The sequence below is a fragment of the Balaenoptera acutorostrata genome, chromosome 9 (genome assembly GCF_949987535.1).
Source record: "Balaenoptera acutorostrata chromosome 9, mBalAcu1.1, whole genome shotgun sequence".
Classification (NCBI taxonomy): domain Eukaryota; kingdom Metazoa; phylum Chordata; class Mammalia; order Artiodactyla; family Balaenopteridae; genus Balaenoptera; species Balaenoptera acutorostrata.
Genome location: NC_080072.1, coordinates 42,983,274 through 43,001,942, shown reverse-complemented (window position 1 = coordinate 43,001,942; position 18,669 = coordinate 42,983,274). Strand labels below are relative to the sequence as shown.

The following is an 18,669-nucleotide window of genomic DNA, read 5'->3' as shown; positions in this document are numbered from 1 at the left end:
CAAGTAAGTTCAGACAGGACTGTACACTTCTCTGATTCTAAACTGAACTTCTGCACTATACCCGGCTTCCTCTTCAGGCTCCTGAGATTCCTGGGGGTGGAGAGTAGAGCTCGGGGCGGGGCGGGGGGTGGGAACAGATAACATTGAGAGTCTGGAGAGGGCAGTAAGGCAGGGAGCTGATATGCCTGACCCTACTTTGAGGACAGCATTCAGAACTGTTAGGACAAAAGAACAAACTATAATTTTAAACCCAATCTTGGTTTAAGGGAAAGGCTATAAATAATTAGCTAAGGACATTTACCAATGTGGAAGGAAAAGGTCACCAGTAGAACCACTTACTTTATCCAATATATAGCACAGATATTTCACACTTGATAATATTTGAATTTTAAAAAATATTTTGGTTTTCTTGTCTTTTTAGATATCCTGAAATGAATTCCTGTCTCCTGTATTATTTATAAATCATGTGGAAAAGTTTCTCACAGCTAGCAAAATATCACTAATATTAATCTCCTTGCTAATAAAAAATTATATTGTTTTTTCTCCTTATAAAAATAACTCTATAAACTCCAATCACTTCTAATCCCAAAATGAAAGTAACTGCATACGGCTCCCTCTAGTGTCAAGACAGCAAAATATAAGGGCCATTTAATATTCTTGTAAGATTTACAGTTTTTCATTCAATACATTTACATATTAAGCCCTTACTTGGTGCCAGATACTGTGTTTATTCTCTTACTACACATCATGGTCCTAATTATACGATATTTTGTAATGTGAGCATATAAAATGTATTTTAGATCCCTATTAAGACAGCAGTGTAAACAGCTTTTCTAAACAGTGCTATCTCACTCAGTTTACATTTAGCAAGTGTACAAAGCTAATAAAATGCTAATGAAACAACTGTTTTAACTTTTTTCTCTTTGTTCTCCTTATTTACGAATTTAAGAAAATGGCAATGTGAGCCAATCTGATCCTAACAAAAATGGCCAGAATGTTAAGCAATTTTCTGAGAGTATAAACAGAGATATATTCTAGGACATACAGAGGCGTACATCCTTGAGATTTAAAATGCAGTAATGATTGATTGTGAATAAAAAACCAAAATGTTTAATGTGCTAAGCTGCTTTTCCTGCCTTACGTATTGTCAATAGGTATTCTATGGAAAAAGGATTCCCCGGTTATATAAGATTAAGATATGCTGGGTTAAACCAAACTAATCTGCTCTCTTTACTGAAGTGCCTCTCAAAATTTTTAGTATGCTAATGTGCACGGTGAATCCCCAGTACAGGACAGTATAAAGCTTTTCCCAAACTTACTTAACTATGGAATCCCTTTTCTCTCATATCTAATGACATCAAGGAAGCTATGTTCAGTGGAACAGAACTTGGGAAATGATCTAATCCAAAGTTGCATCAGTTCCTCTGCTCTCATCACAAATCTCCAACCCTTGACTTTGCATCAAACTGATCCCCTTCCAGCATTCCTAGTATCTTTCCCATTTGGTAGCCACTGACTTTGTGAATCTCAAATGCCCTATAGTCCTCTGGTTCTCTCTGATTAAAAAAGCAAGTGGCTTCAAAGTTTCTGACATCATACAAGGTATCAATCTCCTTCACACGCCAAACAAATCATTCCATTCTCACTTAGGTGCTGAAATAGGAGATACTGCTTTCACTCCTTCACAGACCTTATCTATGGACTCATCCTGAATGCAGCCTGAATCCTAGCTGGAAGACAAAGTATAATAGTTTAGTGTTCAGACTTAGCTAAAAGAGCAGACTACCTCAATCATCCCCAAGGAAAGCAAGGGCCAAAACAACAGCACAATCTGACCCAAAGGAACTCAGCTCAGAAAGGCATTTGGAATCATATTGGGAGGTGATGGTGCCCAGCCCTAGTGTAAAGTGAGGAAAAGGGGAGGGGTGAGAGTGAGGCATAGAGGCAACATGGAAACAGGACAGCTTTCTGAATCTTCTGGAGTTGAATCCTCCCAGTGCAGCTCAAGTAACTGGCTGGAATCAATTTAATTCCTAACAAAGGTAAAAGAATACCCAAAGCTAAAGGTGAATGATTAAAAAATCTATTTTGGATTATCTACTTTTCATTATGATTCAGGATAATTAATAGTGTGTTTATTTTAGTCAGAGTTCATAGTACTCTTTTAAAATGAAGATGGACCTGTTTTCTCAAGGTATTTGATACCATCTTCCTGGACCTAAATTTCAGAGAAAAGCCCTTTAGAACATGGTAAGGCATTCTTACAGATACTGATGTTAGAATATTAAATTAGTAAAAATCAGTCAAGTAAATCAAGGCCTATCTCATTTCATATCACTGCATTTGTAAATTCTCTTAATAAAGTTCATATATTCATGACTCAAACAGCAATTTAAATTTATAATAGAAATCTATAACCCAACTAAAAGAAATCCATTTCTCATAACTAAAATTATGTAATTACACATTTATTTATAAAATAACAAAAGATTTAGGAATACATCTGTTTATTGTACTGTGAAAATGGTCTTGATACATGTGAGAAACATTATATACTTTGAGGACAGCATTCAGAACTGTTAAGACAAAAGACAAACTATAATTTTAAAATCAATCTTGATTTAAGGGAAAGGCTATAAATTATTGGCTGGAATGCATTCAGCATGAACTCAGATTCTATATAACATAAAGCACAAAAGAGTACAAAATATGTTGGAGTCCAGTAAGCCCATACCTAAATTTTAACTGTAAAGCTGCAAGGACTTTTTTGTTTATTCTTATATACTAGTTTTCTTCTGAGACAAGTTGATTTTATCTCCAAGACTTAAGGCCATTCCCTGTAAGAAAGAATGAAGATGTTTATAATTATTGAAACTATGTACAATCAGTAGGTTATTCTCTCTTAACCAAGCCTCCATGCAATGATACCACATCAACAATGAAACCAAGGATGTACAAAAGAGACTCACCAAAACTTTACTTGGTTAAGTACTTTTAGTGCTAGATTTACAAATAGTCACCAGATTTATAGCTTGGATTTCAAAAACCTCTGAAGAACCCATGTCACAAACACCCAACAGGAATTAATCTGATTTTAAGCAAACAAACAGAATGAGTGGCCCAAAAGGTGGGCTATTTTAATGAAGTAAAGTCATATTTCTATTCAAGGATACTACTATTATGAATATACGTGCATCTAATGCATGAAACACTGGTAAGAGAGGATGCTACATATAGAAATAAAGAGACATAAATTATTTCTCTTTTTATTTAGTTCAGAGACCATCTCAAAAAAAACCAACTGTTACCTGACTCTTTGCACGAATTCTTATGTGGCCAGTAACAGGGGCCTCCGGTCCCTGTTGAATCGGCTTCTCAATGCTGACATTTGCAAGTGCATCTTCTCCAAATATGGAACGAGCATAGAGGTTGGCTGCCATAAAGCCACAGTAACCAGAAAGTGCCTGGAAGAAATTTGTGATGAGTTCAATACTCTACTAGAGAACTACACATAAGCAAGACCAAATAGCATAGGAAAATGACCACTTGAAACAGGACTTATCTACATGACTGTGTGAATTTGCTGACACTCATAGAACTATAAATGTAAAGAGTGTGAGCTTTACTGCATCTATATTATACCTCAAAAACACTGATTTTAAAGAAATAGCACCCATCCTCATTTGTATTTATATGTTCTTTGTTTAGAGCTGTCTGCCTGCCTCCCATACCAGACCCTGAGCTCCATGAAGGAAGAAACTGCTTTTATTTTGTTCTTTATTGTACATCCAGCAGCTCACAGAGTACTGGGCATATAACGTTTGTTGGAGTATCTGTTCAATAGACCAATCTATGAATTAAAACCTACTTGTCTGGCAGCATTCTTTTATGATTAAATCAATATTACAAAGTTAGCAGAAATTGTATAAAGAAAAACAAATTCCTGGGAATTCCCTGGCAGTCTTCACTTTTTGGTCTTTCTTTCTAGTCTTTTTTCATACATACACAAACATAGCAGAAAATCAAAGTACATCAACAATTCCATACTTGAGCAGATATATTATGACCCACAATCAGAGCCAACAGAAGAGATCATGGACATTTTCTAATCCAGTATTGTGAACTATTTTGGAATAAGCCTTTAGCCAAAAGGGAGAAGACTGAAAAGAAAAACCAATGTGACTATTCAGTTGGGTCACTGCACTAGGAACAAGCAGATACTGCTCCTATTCCAGTAGAAAGCAGTAAGCAGATTCATACATTCTATGGGATAACTTCTTTTAGCTAGTCCAGAATAACACTGCTTTTCTCAGGCTAAATAATATCAAAATACACTAGAGGAAATACAAGAAAGCCAAAAATCTACCATCTTACTCTCTATCAGATTTAAGAAGTACACGGGCAAATTTTACCTTCTCCGGAGTGAGGCATTTCATGTTGGTTGACTTTAATATGTGCTGTAAATAGTCATTTAAATCAACTATATTTGTGTTAACCGTTACCTGTACAGAGGGAGAGAAAAAAGTCGAGGTTATAGCTCTTACTTTAAGAAAGTTGTGAATTTCTTATCTTGGGGTTGAAAAGACAATCGCTCGTATGTCATATTAGAATCTCCTTCCAAGTATTTAGGTGGAAAGGGTGGGCAACAAAAAGTAAATGACACCTTCTACAACATCAACAAACTGTAGGTTGGTATCAGAACTTTCAGATACAGATAACTTTACAGACAATCAACATGCTGTATATAAAATATTTCTAATAAAAATCAAGGCTTACAGGAACAAAGTTCCCTAGCAGGCACTGACTTTGCAAAGCTTCTACTGAACACTGGATTCAATGGCAAGTTACTATTCATACATACAAGGGATGGAACATTGTTTATAATGTCTTGAACAATCAGATTAATTATAAAACTGTTACTCTCACCAATTTAAAACCGTAACTTAACCAAACCACTTGCATGCTTTCCAGTTAAAGCTAATTTGTAAGCACAGATATTGAAAGACTTTGCTTTTCACATCTGACACTTTTTAGAGGGATTAATTTTATCAGAGAATCCCTCAACACTAGCCAAAAAGAAACATAAGGAGTTCAAGGAAATCTCCCAAGGACTAACTTTGTTCTCCCATTCAAATTCGGCCCACATCTGACGGAATTCAGCATCAGTGCAAGTTGCAGGCTGGATGTAGTCCATGATGTCAATGTGAATATCACTGAGGACCACACAATTTCTGTCACTTGCTGCTCCAGAGACATCATAAACTGCAATATACACATATAAAAAGATCCCCAATCACCAAAGGCAAATTTTAATTAAAAATTTTTAATATTTCCAAATAACAACTCTGACATTAGCAAATAGTTTTGCTTATTATATAGCGGGCTCTATTTTTTTTTTTTTTTTTTTTACCAACATGAATTTGAAAATATGTTTTCTTTAAATGAATGTAATTAAAATGACAGTAATATAGTATTTCTTTTTTTTTTTTTAATCAGTCATCAATTTTATACACATCACTGCATACATGTCAATCCCAATCGTCCAATTCAGGGGCTCTATGTTTTACAAATTATTACCTATTTAATATGACCATCATTCCTATGTTATAGTATTATTATTTTCCATTTTATAGAGAAGTAAAAACAAAGAGAAGTTAATTAAGTGGCTCAAGGTCACAGAACTGGTTAAGTGGTGGAGGCCAGGATTCAAACTCAGTGAGTGCTTACATAGCAGTTGCAGTGTTAGACACTGTAGAAGGATACACAGGTAGTAGTGTTCTCATGCAGATGCTTGACTAATATTTCTGGATGAATATTGCTGAGCCATAGTACTTAATGATACAAGACCTTTTCTTCTCTAACTGTTTCTTCCATGGTAGAAAGTCATAATCTGACTGGAGCCTACCTTTTTTTAGCCTGTTTTCTTGACATTCCCCCACTCTACTTTTAGAGAAACTAAGGTTACCAAGAATAAGTTCCTTTAATTTTCAGCCCCACCTCTAAAAATAAATGTATCTTTCTCTGAATCAACTTTCACCTACTTACCTTTCCTATCAGACAAGTACGGCCTCTGCTCTTCAAGGTTCATACTTGCTGCCATCTGTGATGCCTGCTTTGGTTCAGGACCTCACTCCATCAATCATTACCTCTTTCGTCTTTACCTTCATATTCTTTACTGACTTTCTTCCCTTATAGTTTATAAACATAGTCAAGGTCCTCTCATCGTCAAAAAAAAATCTTCCCTCATCCTTTATTTCTCTTCTGGCTACTGCCCTCTCTCATTCTTATCAAAACCAAGGTCATACACTCAGAGTGGCCTACACTCACTATCTTTATTTCTCCACGTCCTGTGCAGCCTTCAACCCACCACCACTGCCCAAGACAGGTCATAAGAAACGTTTTAGTATCACTGATTGTCAAATCCAAAGGGCCCTTCTCTTAGGGATCTTCTGCAGCTGCCGATACTTCTTCAGAATTTTTCCTTGCTTCTCTAACCGCACTTCCTTTGCAGGCTTCTCCTTCTCTGACCAGCTTTAATACTGCTCTGAATAAAAACTCCAAACAGCTCTTAATATTGCTGTTCTCTCTGATTCGGTTTTCAAATCTCCCCTCTTCTCACTCTTTATGCCCTCTTTGGGTGATTTCTTCCATTTCTATGGTTTTAAAACAAATACTCATCTCTACTTTAGACCTCTTGTTCAAGTTCCAGACTCATCTCAAACTGCCCTTCAATAACTTAAGACACTTCATTACTTAACCTCAAGTTTAACTTATCATCTCTCTCAAATTTGTCCTTCTCTCCTATGTTCCGTTTTGGTGATTAACATAAACACCAACCCAACATACCCAAGCAGGAAATCTGAGCGTTGCTCTAGCCACTTCCTCTTCAATCAGTAACCATGTCCTGGACATTCTATCTCCTTAATATCTATTATATTCAGCCCTTCTCTCCATCCCAGCCACTACTGTGTTGGTTCAAACTCTCTATCATCTCTCACCTGTGCTACTGCAAGTCTACTAGTTAATCTTCTTGCCTCTTCCAATCAGTCTTCTTTAGTGCTGCCACAGAAATATTTAATCATGTAACTCACTCACTAATAATTCCTCAATGGCTCCCCTCTATATCCAGGATAAAGTCCGAAATTCTTAGCATGACAAGTATAATATAGCTGCCACTAACCTTCCCAACCTCCTTCTCTTCTACCACCACCCTCTAGCGCACTCTAAACTCCAGGTATATCAAACTACTTGCATTTGTTCTAACTGAATCTCTATCTGTAGCCCATTTACTGATCTTTTAAAACCCCACTTGAGCTTCAGCTCCTCCACAATGCCTTTCCTTTACCTTTCCTCCCAACCCCCCACCACTCTGAGAGAACTGACACAATCTCTTCATAGACTTCCACTTCACCCAGCACAGGCTTCTTTCATAGCACTTACCGTTATGTACTGCACATATCTACTTCACATATCTGTTTTCCCTTACTCAACTAGAAGCTATCTGAGGACAGAGATTTTTTTGTTCCTACCACAGAAATTGCTTTTAAAAAAAAGAAAGCTTATTGACTGAATACCTCTGTACAAGCTAATCCCTAGGAGTTCCGGCAACAAATGCCTATACACAGTTTGAGACTCAGTTCAAATGTTATCCTTTGATAACATACCTTCCTCCTTTATAAAGCCTTCTATACTGTTAGCACTTTCCCTCTATGATCCCAAAGCACATAGTGTATAAACTAGCCGTTATCACATTGTATTGTAATCTATTATTTATCTATCTCCTCCTTTTGCTTGACAGTTTGAGGACAGTGACTCTATCTGGTTCATTTCTGTATATCCAGAACATAGTACAACACTGAATAGCGTAGCAGATGCCCCATAAATGAATGAATGAATGAATGGATTCAAGTCCTGTCCTCAAGAAATGTCACACAGCTACTCATTACAGAAATTCGTTAATAAAATATCCAAACATCACATGCTATAAAACAATTCCTTACCTATATTGCCAAAAATTATTCCATTTTCTGTTGATGCTACTTTGACATTAGCTTTAATATTTGCAAAGTCATGTGGAGCAAGAGTCAAAGGAGATGGCTTTTCCACAAGTTTCAGGTCCCCTGAAAAAAAATTTAGACATGGCTAAAAATACATACATATTAACCTCTCCAGTCGTAAAACCTTAAAATGTATATAGCTCAACAGTTTCTAGCAGAACAAGGAACAAGAGAAGGGTTATGATTCAAATATAAGGACAAAATAAAGAAATCATTTAACACTATTATTCACATCAAAATGCACATTTTCTTTTAAAAGGTAATGGGCTTCTCAGAATAATTCTATATTTAATTCATGTGTGTGTGGGCGAGGGTGGGTACTCTGGGCATACTGCTTTATTTCAGTGAATGGATACAGACGTCTCAAAAGCTTAAGTCTTAAACTATACACTCCATTACAAAGAGAAAACAATCTGAAGAAAGGACTGCAAATTCTTAGAAACACAGTTCTTTATATAGGCCTCAAGCTATGCTGAGGAAGACAGGGCAGAACTATGTTCTACCTTGATTTCTTAAAGTCCCTTAACTCTTGCTTAAGCCATATGGAATTTCCTAGGTGCAGTGCACTGTTCCTGTATACAATTTATATTTTCCAACTTCAAAGCCATATGTATAAATGATCAGAGAAAGTCTGATTTCTTCTTCTGATTAAGAAGAAGAAAAAAAAAATCTCACACTGCTAAATGTGATAATGATGTATTACTTTGGCCACACATGGTATGTATTAGTTATGGACTCAGAAAATACCTCATTCTGTACTAAGGCAATTAAAACTTTAAACTACTTGGTAAATCTGTAACTTAAACAGCTCTTATTTCATCTAGAAAAACTGACATATGATAGATCAAGCTCACTGAATAAACCCATCTAGAAGTACCAAGAACATAAGCATAAGAAAGTCAGTATCACAGAGGTTCAGAAAATTGGAGTAGAAGGAGACTAAATATAAAATGTAAAACTAAGACTTGATTCAAAATGTCACAAAGGGCTCAAGAGAATTCTTATACTAAAACTTGTGCACTTCTCTTAACAATCTGTCATAAAGATTTACTATGTAACGATATCTTTCCCGTATAGTAAATTTCCTCACCCAGAGTAGCTAACTCTAATGTGCAGTTCTGCAAGGTATCACTGGTTTGGTTCACAACAAGTACGTCCAGGACGATATCATACTGGTTGACATGAACATAAGCTTCTGCATATACAGGGTCTGAGAAACCTGTCAATTGGGTGACCTGTCAAACAAAAATAAAGATAATCAAATGACTGAGACAATTTAACCAAACATATCCTAGCCAAAGGACTCAGTCTGTTAGGTAATTAACAGATGTGCTTAGATTAGACCAGTCATTTGAAATGTATAATAAAATTGTTTTGTAATGTAGAGATGGTAACTGAAACTTAGACATTAAAAATAACAGGTCCTACACTTTACAGCTCAGTAGGTAGAAGGATGTTAAATATGTTCAGCAAATACATTAAACATTATCCCAACTTAGGAACTTAATAGATTTTCATACATTTTCAGTTAAATCCCTAAGCACCTAAACTCACTAGCTGTTACCCAAACTCAGGAAAAATAATTACAAGCAAGAAACACTTGTAATTCCACAAAGATAAATTTTTAGATGTTCCCCCACCAAAAAAAATTTTTTTAAGAAACATCCAGGGTATATATAACATTTTAAAAATGTAATACTGTCACCAAAGACATAAGCAACAAAAGAAAAAAATGGGTAAATTGGACTACATCAAAATTACAAATTTTTGTACATCAAAGGACACTATTAGCAGAATGAAAAGACAACCCACAGAATGGGAGAAAATATCTGCAAATCATACATCTGATAAGGGACTTGTATCCAGAATATATAAAGAAATCCTACAACTCAACACAAAGAAAACAACCAGCCAGATTAAAAAATATGCAAAGGACTTGAATAGACATTTCTCCAAAGAAGATATATAAATGACCAATAAGCACACAAAAAAGAAGCCCAACATCACTAATCATTAGGGAAATGCAAATCAAAACCACTACAAGATATCACTTCACATCCACTAGGATGGTTACTACAAAAGAAATAAAAAGTAAGTGTTGGCAAGGATATGGAGAAATCAGAATTCTTCTGCATTGAAGGTTGGAATGTAAAACAGTACAGCTGCTATGTAAAACAGTATAGTGGTCCTCAAAAAATTAAAGCAGAATCACTATGATCCAGCAATTCCACTTCTGGGTTTAACCCAAAAGAAATGAAAGCAGAACCTCAAAGAGATATGTGAACATCCACATTCATGGCAGAATTATTCACAACAGCCAAAGGTGGAAGCAAACCAAGTGTCCATCAACAGATGAATGGATAAACAAAACGTGGTGTATATTCACAGTGAAGTACTACTCAGCCTTAAAAGGGAAAGAAATTCTGACACATGCTACAAAATGGATGAACCTTGAAGACATTAGGCGAAGTGAACTAAACCAGTCACAAAAGGATAATACTGTATGATTCCACATAAGGTACCTAGAATAGTCAAATTCATTGGGATAAAAAGTAGAATGTGGTTGCCAAGGGCTGAGGGAAGAGGGGAATGGGGAATTATTGTTTAACGGGTATAGAGTTTCAGCTTTGTAAGATGAAAAAAGTTCAGGGGATATAGACGGTGGTGATGGTTGCACAATAATGTGAATATACTTAATGCCACTTGAACTGTACACTTAAATATAGTTAAGAGGGTAAATTTGATGTTATGTAAACTTTACCACAATTTTAAAAAATAAATTGGAAAATTTTATAACTGTAATATTGTCAATATCAATTCCCAATTCCAAGGGAGAAAAGTGTTTCAGTAGTTCCTATTCTGCCACTGATCTTATCTTGGGCAACAAAACCAATTTGAGACTGTTACTCATCTAATGGAGGAAGGATTAAACCAGATTTGTAAATTTAATATCTGAGTAGAGAGAGATTAGGGCAATTTTCCTAATGAAATCCTATTCGGAACTCAATATATTAAGACTATAAAAGTGTAACTGTCCTGTTTAAAGTAGCAGGGGACAGGAGAAACTTGAGGGCAGGGTGTGGGGGAAGAGGCTAGTGCCCTACCTTTTAAAAGCTTTAGTCAACCACTAAGGACCCCTCAGCGCTATGTTTCAGTTTATGGTAATTTGACACACAACTGGAACAAGTTAAAAATCATCTCTGGGACTTACAGTACCATCATATAGTAAAGTATCAGGTTCCACCGAGTTTCAATTCATGTTTAATGAACCTATCAATCAGAGTAACTTGACAAAAACTGATGCTGTACTAGTTATTCTTCCTTTAAAAAAACAGCAAGACCAACAACTTCCTGATTACTACTTTCTTAAGTAGCCAAGTTAAATAACTCGCCAGTGTATTTGACATTTTGTTACCTTGTTAAGTTTAGATGCTAGAGGATCTGCTGCCTCTTTCCTCTGTGTGTTACCCATTGCTGCCAGCAAACTCAGCTGAAACTGATCTTCCTTGCAGTTCATTTCATTCTTAGCAGTTAGTTGCATGAAGGAAATGGGGTCATCAGGCTGTACTGTCACATTCCTCTTTTCAGATTCTTTCTGTGTTGAAAATACAATATACCAACTTTCTTTAATATGGAAAAAAAGATAGCTTTTTGTAGGCCTTCAATAGGGACAAGCCCTCACACGTGAGGACTGAAAAATCAACAGCAACAACAATAAAACCAAAAAGCACTGTTATGGCTTTATCATATATACCTTACCTTTTGGGATAATTTCTCTTCTTCAAGTTTAGCAGATAACATGTGAGAAAGGGACTGTCTGCATTCCTTATTGAAAATGTCATTCATTAAAGGTGAACATTCAGATAAGACCTTGAGGCACAGGGAAATTCGATCTACATCATCATCTGTAATTGGCTTCTTAGGAAGAGAGGATTTTCCCAAATGCAGGATAGTGGCCATGAGCAACATTGCCTCAGCAACAAAAGACTAGATAAGGAGAGAAATGGCTTATTTATTGTCAGGCTTCTCCAAATGCAATAATGTCACTTTATTATAACTCAGAATCCAAGAAATAAACCTAATTTTCACTTCACCTGAATAAGATGTCAAATATTTTAGATTTTATCTCCCTGTTTTTTTGCACCTTTTTCCTTCCTTTCTACTCTAACTGCCACCTCTAAAACCTTCATTAACCCTTAATTGATAGACAGAAGTGGTTTTTAAACTATTTTCTCTTACTCTAACCCCTCACAGGCCAATGCTATCTTTTATCTTTCCAACTATGTAAAGTTAAAAGAATGATACACTTTTCATGGATTGTTAATATTCTGCTATAATTGCTTTCTTACTCTACCTATATAGGTACACTTATTTTTTTGGCTTAACATATGAAAGAATCTTTACCTCATAAATGCTTTAGCATACATCTCTTAAGAATCAGGACAGTTTCCTTTATAACCACAATATCATCTCACTTAAGAAATGTAACAGTTCCAAAATATATCTACTACACTCCAAATTGAACTAAATCTTCCTATTTGTCACACAAAAAAATTTTTTTTAATCCAGGATCAGTTTCATGCATTTTATTTGACTGTTATTCTCCTTAGCCCCTTTTAACCTAGACCAGTCCCCTGGTTTTCTGTGTTGTTTTCCATCACAATGATTTCTTTTAAAGAGCCCAGGCTAGCTGCTCTACAGAATGTTCTCCACTTTTAGTTAGAGTACAAGATGGGTGATGTTTTGCATACCTTATTGTATTGCACTAGAGGCACATAATGTCAGGTTGTCCTGTTACTGGTGATGCTAAGTGTGATTACCTACTATCTTAATCTTTATTGGGCACCAATCATTTCACTCCACATGCAAATACCTTCAATGATTTCCTACAGCCTTCATGTTGAAGTCCATATCACTCAGCCTGCTATTCAAGGTCTTCCACCAGTGAATTCGACTTAACTTTTTTAGTCTCATGTAGCATTATCCTGACACATGCTTTATGTCTTTGTCAAAATGTCTTTGGCTAAGTATTGATCAGCATACATACGTGAAAAAACTACCAGAAGCCTGGGAAAGAACCTCAGGAGAGTAAGTGTGATAATCCTTTGAGCCTAGATATTGTCTCCAGAAGGAGGGGAAAGAGGAGGGAGACAGAAAAAAGTAGCTAAAGAAATAACGGCCAAAAAATTCCCGAATTTGATGAAAACTACAAAACCACATATCCAAGAAGCTCAATGAACCAAAAGCAAACAAGAAAACCACACCAAAGCATATCCTAATCAAATTACTGAAACTTGAAATTATAGTGATAAGGAGAAAATCCAAAACCAGCCAGAAGAAAACGGGACACATTACACACAGAGGCACAGGAGCTACATCTTGATAGTACCGAAAGCCAGAAGACAATGAAGCAACATCTTTACAGTACTAAAAGAAAAAAACTGTCAACCTAGAATGCTATATCTGCAAAGATATCTTTCAATAATGAAGGAGAAGGACTTTTTCAGACAAACAAAAACCAAAAGAATTAACGGCCAACAGACCTGCACTACAAGAAAAGTTAAAGCAATTTCTTTAGGCAAAAGGTATATGATACCAGAGAGAAAGTCAGATCTACATGAAAAAATGAAGAGTGTCGGAAAAGGCATAAATGAAGGAGAGCCAGTATGGTGATAAACAACCAAACTTCCTTCTGCCTTGTACCAAAGGTCACAAACTTGCTGAACCAGGTATGTTACCAGAAACCCGGTTCTCTAAAGCAGGTATCAGCAAATGGTCTCCCAACTTGCAGAACTGAGACATAAAATGCTGGAGATTTTTAAAAAGCATAATTTAAAGAACAGACAAGACCTGAATAAATAAATAATGGCCCACAGAGAGTTACAAAGTAAATTACTGCCCATAAATAAAATTAGTCAATAAAAAAGAGATAATATACCTTGTAATTTACCTGACCCTCTAAATCTCATTTATGGATTTATAAGAAATCTATATGATGGAAATTTTTTAAAAAATCTTTTGAAAGTCCCTAATCTAAAAATAAAATGTCTAATTATATGGAGGTTTGAGTAAATGAAAGAATCTAATGGACTATTATGCAGCTATTAAATATTATTATGATTAGGAAGGGTTTAGAATAACATGGGAAAATGTTATAAAGTTAAGTGAAATGGCAGTATTGTAAAACACAAAATGATCACTACTAGGGGAAAATGTGATCATTATTAAAAGCCATAATAAACTCTTTCTGAGGAAGGAAAGATTTTTGTTACTATATCTGGTAATGTAATTCCATCTTTTAATGTTTCTATCTATCTCCGCCACAATATTAACAAGATTTGTACTTCAGTGCTTTAACCATGAGTGACTTTTTTTCTCATTGGTTTTTATTACATCACTCCTTATTTTAGCAATGTGAAAAAAGATAAGAACAAAAATAAAATAAAAACATTCACAATTTTACCACAGAGATTTTTTTTTTTTAAATGAAAGCAAAGATTTTTTTTCAGGCAAATGTAAGCTGAGAGAATTCATCAGCAGCAGACCTGCATTATAAAAATAATCAAGTTCTTTAGGCAGAAAGAAAATATCAGACAGAAATCTGCATTTATACAAAGGAATGAAAAGCACCATAAGTGGTAAATATGTGGGCAAATAAACTTTTTTCTCACTAAAAAAAATACTTGGAAGAAAACTGACTATTTATAATGGATGAATGGATATACAGAAACAGCAGATTATACAGCCTTAAAAAGGAAAGAAATTCTGACAATGCTTCCAAAAAAATGAACCTTGAAGACATGCTAAATGAAATAAGCCTATCACAGAAGGACAAATATTGTATGATTCCATTTATATTAGGTATGTAGAATAGGCAAATTTATAGAGGGAGAAAAGTAGAATGGTGGTTGCCAGGGGCTAGGGGAGGGAGTATGGGGAGTTACTGTTTGCTGGGTAGTTTCAGTTTGGGATGATGAAAAAGTCCTGGAGAGGGATAGTGATAATGGCTGCACAACAATTTGAATGTACTTAATGACACTGAACTGTACATTTAAAAATAGTTAAACTGGTAAATTTTATGTTATGTACATTTTACCATGAAGAAAAATATGAAAAAACAAAACCAAAAACCCACCCAGGAAGGTACGTGAACTTTGTCCTGTTCCCAACTCTCAACTTCTTACAACTTGCTAAGTTATGTCCACCCCCTTCCTTACCTGAGTCTGGACACTAGATAAATAAGAAATGGTGCATATATACTAAAAAGATAACTGACTATTTAAAGCAAAAATAATAACAATATCCATCATAGGGTGGATAACATGACATGTAGAAATAAAATATAGGACAATAACACAAAGGATGGTAGTAGGGGTTGGGTGGAATGGAAGTACATTATTGTAAATTAGTATACAGTCAGAATGGTCAGACGCTACGACGAAGGTATGAACTGTAGAAATGGGAATACATTTAAGAGGCACTTCTAGGATAAAACAGACAGTAACTGACAGGATAAAGATGCTAGAGGGAGAGACATTTCCTTCACTGGGCTCTGACTAATCCCAGCAAGCAGAAATAACCTCATAAACCCTTGTATCACTTCCACTGGACTAATCACACGCTACTGTTATTACATTACTTTGTCAATTTTACAATCATTAGGTTATATATATGTTATGCTATATCACTTTGTCCATTTCCCCAACTAGAGCATAAGCTCTCAAGATTCATTTGTTGGGTAAATGTAGGATAAATGAACTTACATTTTGCTTTTTCTTCTCTTGAACCAAAGCTACATAGCGCAAGGCAACCTTGGTCAGAGTTGTGGCAAGCGAGGCAGCCACAAAGAAATCTCCATCCAGAAGGAATCCTCGCAGGGGAGGTCTGCAAAGCAATCAGGAAAAGTGAAAGCCACCAACTTCTCAGCCGCAGGCAGCTTGTGTGTAAACGACTCAAGGAAGCCTACTGAATGCTCTCAGTGCCACCCTTCAGTGATACGGATCTCAATTATGGTTCCCTCTTTAGCTCTCAGAATAAAAAAGGAAAAAGAAAAAAACACATGGCTTTAACACTTATCTTCAAATGATAAAAAAGCTAAATGAATAGGGAAAGAGAAAATGGTTAAAGGTGCATATACTGAAACCAATGAACTACATTCAAACCCCAGCTTATCTATTATTTATTGTGTCCCTCTGAGTAAGTTGCAAACCTCTCTAAGCCTCAAATTCCTCTATAAAATGTGGTTAATCAACAGGATACTGTCAAAGACTATATGAGACAAACTATTTAGCCCAATGCCTAGTACATAGTAACCATTAAAATTTTAGGCAAATTTTCATCAACTTCACTATAAAATTGAGAACAAAATAAGGAGGAAAACATCAAAATTTTATTCCATCAATTAGAAGTGGAAAATCTTCAAAATGTGTTTTCCAAAGGCAACAAAACTCAAATATCATCAGTTACCTTCACTTAGCATTTTCTACATAAGTAAAATAATTTTAGTTTAAACAGAACACAGTTATTTCAATGAGAACAGTTATAAAGAGCAGAGGATTAAAACTATTAACACAATTTCTGGGAGAAAGAACTTAAAACATCATTCTCCTTTCAAGTGTCTTATATGGCAAAAATTTCCATTCGGGTCAAAAGAGTAAACTATCAATAATAAGAAAAAGAAATCCTTTGAGTGATTTAGACACAGGAGTAATCATAGAGGTGTAGCTGGCAGGGCACAGGTGCCGCAAATTACCTTTCTTCCTCTTTCTTTGTGGGTCTGGAACTGCTAAGGGCACTCTGTGTTGCATAGGTGCCCATTTCAGTTACCAACTTCTGAACTGGCCCCACAGTTATTTCTTCTTCAGGTTTTAATTCACCAGCTTCTTTTTTAATTTCTGACTCTACAATTGGGATCTAAAAATCAATTGGAAACATCAATTTAGCAATAATATCAGTAGCAAGCAAAACATATTTAAATATTCAATCATTTCTATAGTTCTCTACAGAACTATTCCCACAATGGGATTTTTGGAACTTGGGACTCTGCTTTCAATTTTCATTCCTTCCCAGGATAATGTAGTGAGAACAGGGGCATTGGAGTTGGATGCCACTTTTAGTTGTATGGTTCTGGGCAAATTAATTAAACCACTTTGAGCCTCAGTTTCCTAATCTGTTAAATGGAAATCTTAATTCTTTCCACACAAGTTACTTAATAGGAAAATGCTTAGGACACTGACTAAGACAAAGGAGATACTCACTAAGCCTTATTTTTCTTCTCCATCCCTTCCCTTGAAATACTAACCAAAACCAGCACCCATCCTTCCATAAAATGAAATAAATCTAACTTATTTGTACATAATAACTTCATCAACTTCCTCTTTTAAACCAAATGGATACTATGTATTTATTTCTCAACACCACTCTATCATCTAACTTAACAGCTCTAAGAGTCTTCAATCATTATCTATCGACGCCTTTATTATATAGATGAAAAACCTGATATCCAGTCAGGTTAAGGAACTTATATCCAAAGTCCCAGAGCTAATTATTTGGCAGAAGAAAGACTGGAATCCAGGCTCCTAACAAGCACTGTTCTTTCTATTCTACCATATGGTTGTTTGCATGAGGAAATACTGCCAGTTTTAGTACATAAATACATATTCTAAAGTCAGCCCTGTTCTTATAATATATGCATTCTTTTTTCATAACACAGAGGATTAAGCAGAGTTTTACAAGTCTTTTTCTTTTTTTAAAACACAGAACTTTTTGTTCAAATAAAATCTTACCCAGAAGGGTAAATAATACAGACAAAAGAACAGGTGTTATGGCTCAATGCAGGGGAGGGCAACTCTCCTAATTTCCCATTGCCCAAAGGCTTAATTATCTGTGTAATTAAAATTTTTTCAGTGTTCTTTAGTCCAAGCACTACTAAATAAAAACACAAAAGCAAATCACCACATAAAAGTCAGTTTACTAAAGTAAAAATCACCATATAAAGTAGCATTTACTAAAAGTAAAACATACCTCCCCAAGGGACCTGCGGACCTCAGTCATCACACTCTGAATGTCTTCCTTGGTACTACAGTATTCTCCCAGGATCCATAATGCTCCTCGGTAAATCCTATAGCAAGAATACAAGTTCTGAAACACTGATTCTGCCAACAAGTCTTGAAGCAGTGATCTTTCTCTGTGAATTTAAGCTTAAGCAAGAAAACAATATTCTGCAGTTGTGAGGGACTACGGATGAAATATTAAGGAAGAATATAACAAAGACACTAAGCTTCTTTGATTCTCTCTTGAAATCAAAAGGATTAAAAGGAAAGTAAGTGTCTTATCCATCATTTTTAGGAACATTCTACAACTGGTAAACCCAGTAGTAAAAATAAAATACCAAAATGTTTCCCAGAAAGGTGTTATCTCCCATTTAGGACCAAATCTAAAGTAAATTTGATTTTATAACTTACCACTACAAAAAATGTATTATTTTAATATAAAAAGTAATTCACTGAAGAGGCAGGATGCTGAAAAGAACAATGAAAAAGGAAGGAATGCAGAGGATCACAACAAAAAGACCAAAAACATAAAGAAAGCAACAATTTTCTAATTAAAAAAT

General features: G+C 35.4%; 1 protein-coding gene across 2 annotated transcripts in view; it reads right to left on the bottom strand.

Annotated features, from left to right (window-relative positions):
* Positions 1-2,452: 2,452 nt before the first annotated feature.
* The window catches only part of COPB1 (COPI coat complex subunit beta 1), a 37,535-nt gene continuing 21,318 nt past the window's right edge, over positions 2,453-18,669 (bottom strand). For both annotated transcript variants that reach the window (XM_057553320.1, XM_057553321.1), the window contains exons 12-22: positions 18,081-18,177; positions 16,810-16,970; positions 15,821-15,941; positions 11,817-12,044; positions 11,473-11,652; positions 9,148-9,292; positions 8,001-8,120; positions 5,117-5,262; positions 4,413-4,502; positions 3,309-3,464; positions 2,453-2,837 (exon numbers count right to left, since the gene is read on the bottom strand). In XM_057553320.1, the coding sequence (XP_057409303.1) occupies positions 2,778-2,837; positions 3,309-3,464; positions 4,413-4,502; positions 5,117-5,262; positions 8,001-8,120; positions 9,148-9,292; positions 11,473-11,652; positions 11,817-12,044; positions 15,821-15,941; positions 16,810-16,970; positions 18,081-18,177 (1,504 nt within the window). In that variant the 3' untranslated portion in view covers positions 2,453-2,777. The remainder of the gene's footprint in view (positions 2,838-3,308; positions 3,465-4,412; positions 4,503-5,116; positions 5,263-8,000; positions 8,121-9,147; positions 9,293-11,472; positions 11,653-11,816; positions 12,045-15,820; positions 15,942-16,809; positions 16,971-18,080; positions 18,178-18,669) is intronic.